An 11568-nucleotide genomic window follows, 5' to 3' on the forward strand; every position below is an offset into this window, starting at 1 on the left:
GGAGTTTTCCACGAGCTGCCAACAGCTGTCAAATATTAATAATAGCCTTGTTACTTGTTTACGTTCATATTTGGTCATTTTGGCACAGTGGCTTTAAAAGGTATCCTGAAGGGACAGAGCTGCAGGTCCTAGTGCTGCAAACTGATTTCATTCGGAAAGAGTTGGCTACACTGTGCATAGTTTCTTGGTTGCACTTAAGTGTTGTGCACTCTTGCTAGTTTCTTAAGATTGCACCACTTTGTCAGGTTCTCTCTGTCACGTTTTTGCCGAAGAAATTGCAATGGCTGACCTATTTCACAAATAAGGAGCCTCAACCAAAAGCAGAAAACCAACTAGCTTTTTTTGTAATATGGTTTCTATATTGTACACCAACAATTACTACTATCACAATTACTGGAATTATTACTTTGTCTTGCTTTAGGTGTGCAATCAAAAAAAATCAAGAAAAACACATCATTTTTCAAATGTATTATCAAAAGAATAGATTCTCAGGCAAAATGTACAAATATATTTCTCACACACATAATAGAATAGCTATTGTTCGCTCAAGGCATTCAAGCATCATTCAAGGCACTGACTGATTATAGCTTATACAATTGGTCTACATGTTTTTGGCAAAATGACTTCTTCACTGGAGTTAGTTTTCAGTTCATATAGTTTAAGGACAGAAATAAAAATTTAAGGAATTCAAGTATAGTTATAGAGCCTTAATAATACATTTCTGACGGAACGTCTAATAGCTTGGCTCATAATGTCGCTATTCTGTTGGTCTTTCTGACCATAAACATTCAAGCTACCTTTAAAAACACATTTTAGTATTTGTACTGCACTGTGTATTGTCTTCAATGTCTATTCTTTATTTCATTCAGCGACACTAAAGAGTAGATCTTTTTTTCTTTTTCTTTGTTTTAGTGAGAATGCGTAGCAAACAAAAGGTGAGAGAAATAAAAAAAACAAAAAACAAATAGGTGGAGAAAAAGAGAAAAAGAAACAGAGCTGAAAAGATGCAAAATGAAAATATAATTCTTCAGCCTGTGGTTTGATGCTGGCTGCAGATTCATAGGAGGAGAGGAGGATGAATTGTCACCAAGAGGCCTGTGTTAGGGTGAAAGGACCACCGGGGGCTGTTTGATGTCTGTTCAGCTCACAGTGAATCATATCTCACCTTATTGTGTTCACACAGAGTTCTCAAAATTGGATCACAGTTGAGTTTTATCTTTGAATGTAGATCGCTATTATTTTTGTAGCTTGGATAGGAGGACTACACCTTCACTGAGCCTCTGCGACTGTCTTTCTGTTCCTCCGCACATTAGCATTCATGCCTTCCCCTTTCTTGGAGCAAATAAGGCCGCCTCACAGAATTTGGAAGTCATTTTTTTTTCTGTTCAAAGAAGGCTTTTTAGCAAGGCTTTTTATGATAGTTTAGCATTTCTAATGTTAAAAACATTTTGTTTTATGTTGCTGTGTCAACTTTCTGGGAGAAAGATGTTTTTTTTGTATCTCTTCGCTCCTTTGAAATGCACTTTCACTGGAATCCTTCTCAGTCTGTTGCATCCAAGCACACCCGCACCATCTCACTCCCTCCTTCATGAAAGAGACATTTGAAATGTAAAGTGGAAAGTGTTTTTCATATTTATTTTTCTTGTTCCCATTGAGTGGATCTGAGCAGAAAATCTAACCTGTTCCTTTTCTTTTCGTCTTTTCTTTTCTTAGCTAATTCACACCATCAGTGTGGTGGATAGAGACGAGCCCCAAACTGGTCATCGCTTCTACTTCACCTTGGCCCCTGAAGCCTCCAGCAATCGACACTTCACCCTCTGGGACGTTAAAGGTGAGACACATCTTACATCGGGCTTATTGCTAAAGTAGCATATTTGGGTAGCTGTGCTGATGGCATTATCAGCATTCTTTGATGTTTAGGGTATCATGGTACCAAGAACGTTTTGTGAGTGGGTTTGTGTGTGGTTTAAACACGCACAGCTGCAGCAACATTATGTATGACTGAAAAATTTCAGATCACCTCACTTTTTTTCCCGAAGTAATTGGCAATTTAAGTTTAGTGAAATGCTCGCTGGCATTCTGAAAAGATTCAAAATACTGCGGTTCGGAAAAGTAAGAATTATTGGCAATTTTTACAACTTCATAGAATACCTAATCCAGGTGCCAGATGGTTGATGTTTTAGAACAAAGACAATTCATACAGACGATTTTGATAAATTGCAGGAGGCTTATAAAAGTATATAAACTATGGCGATAATCTGATTATCAGACAATTAAAAAAAATAAAATAAACAACACATGTTCCTGTCCTCCGAGCAGAGTTATACCATTAGAAAGTATTTCAAGCCATTGCATGTCTGACACAGTTTTGTATCAGCGTTATGTATTACTGTAATTGTTTAACGCAGAATCCTTCCTTGATTCATCTTGAATAGAATGCCAACGGCTAACATCATTTTCTCAAGCGTCATCATAAAAATTGCATTTTGTATTAAAAATAACATTCACGTGCTGTATCTGCACAATGTAAGGAAACATTAAAAAGCGCTGCGCTCCCCGTTGATGACTTTGCTTTGTCAGGAAGATTTTTATTTTTATTTTTTTAATACGTGTCTGTGTTTTTTTGCAAACGCGCTTGCAGAGCCCTCGTTTAGTGACGTACACCTAAGTGAATGTGACATCTGGGTAAATCAAGATTGATCTGACACCAGGAAAATGTCACGGGAGCAGCCCAAGCGAGGGAAATGTCACCGAATGAAGGCAGCGGGGGGCCGGCTGCAGCACCGGCACATGCATGTGAATGGATGTACGCATAACACGGGACTCGTGTGAAGTACAAGCAGATACTGCACACACGTACACCGGCTTTAAGAAATATGGAAATAGTGTCCCTCTCACTCTTTTGTTCTCTCCTGCACACAAAGTCCGGCACACACACACACACATCATGCAGAATATCAGGGTCTGCTTTTATTTCCATACATTTTCCATGATTAATAATCACTGTTTTTGCTCAGACGTAAAAAATGTCACCCATTTGCCCAGCATACAAATACACACATAAATACATACATTTACATACATATATGTAGACACGCACATAAGCACTCCTGTAGACGGTATATGTTTTGGAGAAAGACAAACAAAACCCTGCATGGACTTTTGATCCTCCCACCCCTCTTTTTCCACTATGGTGTCTTTTTTTCATTGACACATTTGTCAACCTGTCACTTTCAATCTGTCACTTCTTTTCTCCATCATGGCCTCACATTGCGTTCTGTCTCCAAGTTTTGACACAGAGTGATGAAAAGACGTCTCCCCGCCCCACCATATTGCTAGATTCTTTTAGGAGGTTGAAGCAGTCTGTCGAGCAAAAAGCCTCATCTTTTTTTTTACCAAATAAACTTTGCCGGTTACATGACAAGCTGCCTTCATGTTACCTGGAAAATGTCCCACATCATGCTTAAAAGGAAATCTCATAGGATATGAAGCTGGTTCGTCAGTGACAACATTTCAAAAACCCTTGTGCACATGTGCGACACATTTTTAAAGCGTCAATGGCAACGCTAAAGTAATACAACCTACTTTTCAGTCCAGCCTCACAACGTTGTTAAAGTAATGGTCTAACTGAGTACAAAATATAAAGAAACTTTTTTAAATAATCCGGCAGGAGTTCAGGTTTAAGATATCTTAAGTATATTAAGTATCTCCAGAGACACTTCACTGGTCAGTCTCTCTCTGTGTTCACTACGTTCAGATGAAGGTGGATCTGGGCGGTTGTTCTTCAAGTATTGAAGATTGTTGGTTCAGATTCAAAACTACAGAAGAGGCCTCAATCTATAACAATTATTACTGTATGTTTTGGAGAGAATCTTTTTCTGCAGCAGACGGCCATGGAGGAAAACGCTACGTAAAAGTCAAAAGGACAAACTCAGGGGCGTAACATTCCCGCGTACAAACAGTAATATGAAGATTGTTCTACATGTGCCAGAGGAGCTCGAGGGCGACATGGATAACGGTGATATATGCTCTGGCAGATGGATTGCTTGGTATCCGCAAGTCTACTCACAAAGCTTCTCTGACTCTATTTGTCACAGTCTCCTATATTCTTTGTTACATTTATCTTTGTCTCTGGGAGAGGGCTCATATATATACACACACACACACACACACACACACACACACACGCACACCGTTGAAGTTTAATTTCAAACAGTGGCTCTCTCACTCATTTCGCTCCTGTTTTTGTAAAAAAAGAAAAAAAGAAAAGACACATGATAAATGTTAATAGCGCAAAAGCAGTTCTCTTGCCCGGTGAAATCATTCAACCCCAAGTTAAACTTGACAATCCTTGCCGGGGTCCTTGAACTATGCATTATAGCAAATATTTTAGTCAGACACGCACATTTAGATGGCACTTTTCTGGATGGTCTCTCTTTTTTTTTTCACTTGACCATTTTGTTTGAGGAAGTCATTTCCATTGTTATTGTTCAAATAAAACGGCCAACATATTACATTGTCAAGTGTCACGCCTTGAAAACAATGATTTGTCAACCACATTTTAATCATGGCAAAGACAGATTTTTTTCTACCTCCACCATTACAGAGTTGATAGAAGAAAAAAAGGAATGAAAGCACTCATGGAGCATGGAGTGTTATCGAGTCCATGCAGTCTGGTAAAGAACAGACATCAGTGAGCAGACACAAAGGTGTTGTTCTTAAATCGCTCATGTGTTATCCTCTGCTTTACCTTGTCTCTCTGACCCCCACCCTCCGACACACTCGCACCATCCGCCCAGACAACACAGCTGGTATCCGGACCCAGCGGTCGGGCTTTAACCGCCATGAGCAGAATGTGTACTTCCTGCCTATCCTGGTGGTGGACAGCGGGCCTCCCTCCCTCAGCTCCACAGGCACCCTGACCATTCACGTCTGTGGCTGCGACACAGGTGAGATCTACTGAAGGAGCTGTTCCATTATTAACACCATCATCAATGTCACCTCCGTGTTCATCGGCAACGGTGCTAAAAAGGTCATCTACACGCCATTGTTTTTGATCAGCAAACAGTGAAATATAATACAGGCAGGCTAAAAAAAAAAAAAGAGAAGGTTTTCTCTACATAAAAAGTGCTGAAGTGACTCATAACTAGTTTTGAATCTGTACAGTAAATACATTTTTTTCCTTCTTTTGCGACACAGAGGGAGCCATCCAGTCCTGCAATGCCACGGCCTACGTAATGAGTGCCGCTCTCAGCCCGGGGGCGCTCATAGCACTACTGGTCTGCATGCTCATCCTCATAGGTAAGCTGATGGATGTACTCATGTATGTATTCATGGATGTATTGATTGATGAATGAAGAGATAAATGTATCAGTGTTTAGATGGATGACAAGACTGATGGATAAGCGCAATTCATTAGTATTGCATTTCTTGCTAAGTTCAACTACTCCTGCAGGACCACCAGGAGCATGATGATCAATAGTGGTATGTACAATAAGACTGAGGGCTGCACCTAAAACCACAACACGTCTGTTGCTCCTAAAATCATGCAACCAAGTATGTGTCTCTAAATGGATTGAACTCTTTAACTATATTGCACAATCTAGTCGGCGGAATAAAAACAAGACGAATGACACATGAAAAAAGATACATCTTTCATCAGCCTTTCATGAGCGGCTTTCCTGTTGGACATCTTGTTGCTGATAAGAAAGCTTTCGTTTGAAAGGGAGCTCGATAAATGCCCGGTTTTACGAATGATATGGAGGCACTTTGATCCTCAAGAACACAGGCAGAGATAGAATGAATGGAAGTGAAGTGGAGGGGAGTTAGGTTAGCGAGAGCAAACAGGCAAAAGAGCTTCCTCAGCACTTGTACAGCTCTGGAACAGCAGGATGTAAATAGACGAGGTTTTCCAGACATCCTCTGATTTTTATACGCGGACACGTACACACACACGGCGACGCACACATGCATGCTCAAGCTAACCCTCTCAGAGCCCGTAGAGGTTTAGTATTGTCATATCTGAAAATTTTATGAGTTAGCTTTGAGTTCTCCCCCCTTAGCTTTGAGTTCTCCCCCCTCTGCATGTCTCAGCATCCCACTCAGTGACAGAAAGAAACGACAGCGCTTGTCACAGTGTTTTGTTTCCCCCGCTCGCCCCTATACACCTTTTGCATTGTGCAGGCAAGTGAATGATGGATGATGCGACACCCAGCAGCTTTAACCGTGACTTACATTGCCATCTATGTCTTTTAGGAGCGTTTCTAATGAGAGTTGTTAAAGCTCTGTCTACATTAACCAAACCATCTCCTGGAGTGAACTTCAAAAGCAGTGCATAATTTATTCATCGTGGTTTTAAAAGCCTCAACAAAAATTGTTATGTACAAATCTAAGACAACCTCTGCTGGCTATACAACAAAAACTATGTTCGCAGTGTATTGTGGTGGCATCCACTCAAAGGCTGTTCAAAAACAGTTCTCTGGTCTTAAAACCCGTGGACCCGTGGCAAAGATTTAATTTCATTGCAGCCTTGGTGATTTGGATGAAACCATAATGCAGAGTAACATGCTGGTGCTAAAGGCTTTTGGGAGTGAACTATTTTAATAACATTTCATGATGTGTGACATTTTGACTCCGTTGATGAAACGATGCGACGTTGATTACAATAATGTCAGTGACTCTAATCAGTGCTAAGTCCACGCCACTTTGAGTGACTGATGGGTAGAAAATGGACTGAACAGGCCTCATCAAACCACTGAAAGACAGGCAAAGTCGGAGTGCCTGGCTTCTGCCAGTCATCATGTGGCCAGTGCAATCCCAGGGCTGCGGGGTCTGGTATCAGGGGGATGAGCAGTGTTTTCACAACCATCATGTGGTGTGAATAACAGACGGGCATGTGGCAGCAATCTTATCGACTGCACATTGCCCAACGCCTTTCTGTTCCTGCACCATTTACACGTACATGCGCACACACACACACACACACACACACACACACACACAGTGTGTTTCTAATCGTGCGTGGCAAGCACTCATCCACACCCTCCGACAAATCACTCCTCACCTTTAAACTTCAATCCGTTCTCTCAACGTGACAATACCGTGTGCTCCTTGTCTCTCACTCTCACACACACACACACACACACACAGACACACACACACACACACACACACACACACACACACACACACACACACACCATCCGCGCACACAGCATCCACCTAACCAGCCAGTCAGCCTCCTGTCCCTCTCTCCAGAGGCTGGACCGCCTCTATTACTATCAATTTCTGGATGATGAGGAAAATGAAAACAAATTTCTGCCTAATTACCTTACAAACAAACAGTCCCTCCATCGGTTCATTTATAGGCCTGATGTGATGAATCCATCCCACTGCGTCGCAGCATCTGCATGCATCCATTGCAATTACCTCCCATCTGCTTGGGATGAACTCCTGGGTGGGGGCAACCAGCGCAGCCCAAGGGTATATTAACCGTCTTGTCAGGAACGCTTATCGCAACATCTGTACACATGGGGACAAGCTTTGTGTGTATAGGAGGCAGCTATACACAGGTGCATATGCTTCCTACTAAGGTAAACTCTGTACATGGTGTTGTATTAACATCGCCCGAGGCATGCTGATCTCCAGTCCAATAAATAGGTTTCCAATAGCGGACAGTGGACGCATCTGTGTACTTAATAGGCAGTGACACACTCACAGACACTGTTATCAGTGAGGAAGGCTTTTTTCAGAAGTGAGGTTATCTGATTCAGACTGAACTGCCACCTCCTGTCACTCCTTCAATACTATTTACTCCAAAAGCAGCGGATCTGCACGTATGAGGGAGTTCATAACATCAAGTTTTCTACCTCCTATAACTCTCCTCATTAGTCTGAATTTAGTGTAATTGTCTTACGGCTTGATTAGTATGCATGACAGTGTGCGTCGCAATTTACCACAAACCATGACTGTTTCCTCAACCCAGTGGCAATTAATTCACCCCATTCAGGGAGGAGAAGAATAAACACAATGGTTACAGACACGGCACTCCCAATAGAGGACAGCAAACAATGTGCGAGGAGAACGAGTGTACATTATAAGTCACAGACACTGCATTGAGTCCCCACTCAAGATCAGCCAGGCTTTTTAGGTAAGGAATACACAGGGCGTTTTCACTCCGCAAAATTATTCATCAGGCCATTTGAGCCCAATGAAGAATATCACCAGCAGCAGCTACAAGTCATTTGTGCAGAGCATACGTGTTTTTTTTTGTTGCACTTTGCACTTTGCAATGGAGAAAAAGGGGAGTGGAAGGCGTTTGAAAGCCAAACGGTGAAACATGGTGTTTTATAGTCACATCCTGACTTTCCAAGGTCGCTTTGAAAGAGTGTATTTGTCCGTGGGCTTTTTTTTCGACGCATACTAATGTGCTTTCACATGTGTGAATCTCCTGTACACAGCACATACAGTCGTGACATTGATCTAGTTAGGCTGCGAAGCGATGTGGGCATATCTCATTTTCACAATGTATGGACGGGTTCACAGCATCAAACAATCTGTGCCGTCCCAGACAGCACAGGCTCCATTGTAATTGAGAGTCTTTTTATCTCTGTGGGCTTGTAGGCATTTGTTTAGGCAACAGGCTATCTGTTCTAGAAGATGCATGGTGCCCACTGGTTAATGATCCATCTAAATGTCCCTTCACTGGCATCCCTTCAGAGGAGAGGCTCATTGTCCTTGCTGAAGGGAAGAAAAAGGATCCGTTCAACTGTTACTCAGTAAACACAGGAAACACATCTTGCTGCTAATCAAAGCTCAATAAATAAGGACACACGTGTTCATATCTTTATCTGAGTACTTTTTTTGTCACAGAAGTTCATGATTAATAATAAGTTTTATCAGCCATTATTTTTTTCTCAGCATGTATGGCTTTTTCTGAAAGACCACTTATAGCTCACTTAATTAATTTCATATTGCGAAGTGGGAGAGCAGGGGAAAAAGACATTTTGAAAATAGATGAAGTAATCTACTCAGCTACTGTGAAATCATGCATTCTGGCATATAGGCATTTCATTATTTCATTGATATAATATTTGTTCCATAATTTTAGTGACACAAATATTTTGATGAGTGTATTTAACAAGTACTGTATATCAGTGCTTATTTTTTCTCTTTATCTCTTAAGAGGCTAGATTGCAGTTTACGCATAATACTATTGTATATGTACATTAGTGTGCATCATTCATTCATAACTGCCTGAAATCAGTGATTTTATTATCACTGAAAATTACATTTGATGTTGCTGAGAGTCAAATCTGATGGAGGTTTCCGAGGGATGGGTGCAGTCCGAGGAGGGCTGGTGGACTCTGAGCTAAGTGAGACTTCTCTAATCACAAATGTAGGCAGTAATTAAAATAACAAGGCAGAAATTAAAGCCTCATTGATTTATCGGTGCATACAGCCTTTGTTTTCTTCTCGTCTCATTAGTCTTTAACGTGATCCATCTCAGTGGAATTTTACGAGGCATTTCTTTCTCTTTGTAGGTGATTTTAAATAGTGATTGAACCGCAAGATTGTTCTCCATTAGACCTTTTGTATCATATTTCTGGGCAAGGCAATCAGGATTGTGAAAAATCAATACTTATGCATTTGAAATGTAAAACTTGATAATATATTATCTTCCCCTGCTCTGCCTTTGCCCTGAGAGGTGAAATCTAAATTGCAATGGGCGTAGTTAGAAACTTTTCCATGAAAAAGTATATTGGTCATCAGACATGGTGCATGTTTGACGTGAAGCCACCAACATGAACCAGTTGTGTACTGAATGTGCTGTATATGGGTTTGGGATGCCACTATTCTCACCAAGATAAGGAGGAATTCTAGTTCTCAGTCTGACAACTCTAATGGCCACTGTGCAGTAAGAGAGTTAAAGACACATACTTCTAAATATTTGCTGTAATGAATTCTCATCCTACTGTTCAGTTTAAGACTAATTCATATTCAACCGAATTCTGTGCCAAAACATGAGGGTGCAACCACTTAAGAATATCAAGGTCTTCTTTGTAAACTTATTATTATTATTATTATTAACCTGTACATACTTGACAAATTGTGTGACATTACTCTCCATCTCCCTCTCCCTCCCTCTCTCTCTCTCTCTCCCTCTCCTTTTCTCACTCTGTCTCATTATGTCTCCTTTTCCATCAGTCCTCGTCTTGCTGATCCTGACCCTGAAACGCCACAGGAAGGGCCAGAGGATGACGGAGGATGAGGAGGACATGAGGGACAACGTCATCAAGTACAACGACGAGGGCGGAGGGGAGCAGGACACTCAGGCGTACGACATGAGCGCCCTGAGAAACCTCTATGATTTCCCAGAGGCAAAGAGCTGTGACTCTGGCCCAGACATCCGCTCCCTGCCACAGTGGATACAGTCGAACCGGGTGGGTGGTGGTGCAGAGGGTGCTGCAGCAACAGCGGCAGACTTCTCCCTATTCAAAGGCTACATCCGAAAGAAGGTGGAGCAGGCCGATGCTGACCTGTCGGTGCCGCCGTATGACTCCTTCCAGACGTACGCCTTTGAGGGCACCAGTTCACCGGCGCTTTCACTAAGCTCCATCCACACGCTGTCCACCACCTCCGAGCAGGATTTCTCCTACCTCAGCGACTGGGGACCACGTTTCAGGCAACTGGCGGGCTACTACGCTCCAGGAAACCCTGAGGAGGAAGGGTCCTAGCACAGCTTCTCCTGTGTAGAGAGACGTGTAAACTCCTTCCTCCAATGCTCACCCTGTGGCACTCAGAGCCAGCACTGTGTACTCCTTAAAGACCGAGCATCACCTCTTTATCTCCTTTGAAGCAAAACCCCAGTGTCGAACTTTCATGATTTTCTTCTTTTTTTTATTTTTGATGAAAACTCGAGCTGATATGACGAAAGAGTGAAGAAAAAGATATCAAGTCACCAAAATTGCCGTTTAGTCTAAAGGGATGAATTTTCTCTTTCTCCAAAATTACATATTACAACATTTATTTTAAGCTGCGAGACAGTTTGAAGTAGGTATAGGGTCAAACTATGCCAAGGCAACCTGTCTGACGAACACGTATTTATTTGATGAGGAAATATTAATGTATTTATTTGTTTTTTTTAATGTATTTATTTATTTATTTATCTACACCATGATCACTATGGTAACAGTGAACTCTGCTGAAGTGCGAAAGAAAAAGTGAGGGGAGGAGGACATTATAAAAAGAACGAGAGACAACATGAAAGAAGGAAAGAAGGACTGCAGTGGCAGATGACTACAGACAACCGTCAAATTACATTATGGAAAATATTTGTATTTATTTTCTATGACCACTTTTGTAAAATAACCAACTTAAGACATCGATGAAAAGCAGAGGCAAGTAAAAAGAGGGAACAGATGGAGTGAAAAAACAGGAGAAAAAAGCTGGCAATTAATTCTGAGCAGTTGAGACTGACTTGCTTTTGCTGTATTTTAGTGATTCATAAAGGTTTTTTAAGCTTACAAACGGAGGACAATTGTGTGTAAACATTTTCTTTTCTTATTC

The 11568-nt window shown here is 41.5% G+C and overlaps 1 protein-coding gene across 1 annotated transcript in view; it reads left to right on the forward strand.

Annotated features, from left to right (window-relative positions):
- The window catches only part of LOC117730796 (cadherin-22), a 69268-nt gene extending 58532 nt beyond the window's left edge, over positions 1–10736 (forward strand). Inside the window, exons 9-12 of the mRNA XM_034532787.1 lie at positions 1714–1831; positions 4800–4949; positions 5200–5301; positions 10207–10736. Of these exons, the coding sequence (XP_034388678.1) occupies positions 1714–1831; positions 4800–4949; positions 5200–5301; positions 10207–10736 (900 nt within the window). The remainder of the gene's footprint in view (positions 1–1713; positions 1832–4799; positions 4950–5199; positions 5302–10206) is intronic.
- Positions 10737–11568: the final 832 nt, after the last annotated feature.

The sequence above is a fragment of the Cyclopterus lumpus genome, chromosome 5 (genome assembly GCF_009769545.1).
Source record: "Cyclopterus lumpus isolate fCycLum1 chromosome 5, fCycLum1.pri, whole genome shotgun sequence".
NCBI classification, from domain to species: domain Eukaryota; kingdom Metazoa; phylum Chordata; class Actinopteri; order Perciformes; family Cyclopteridae; genus Cyclopterus; species Cyclopterus lumpus.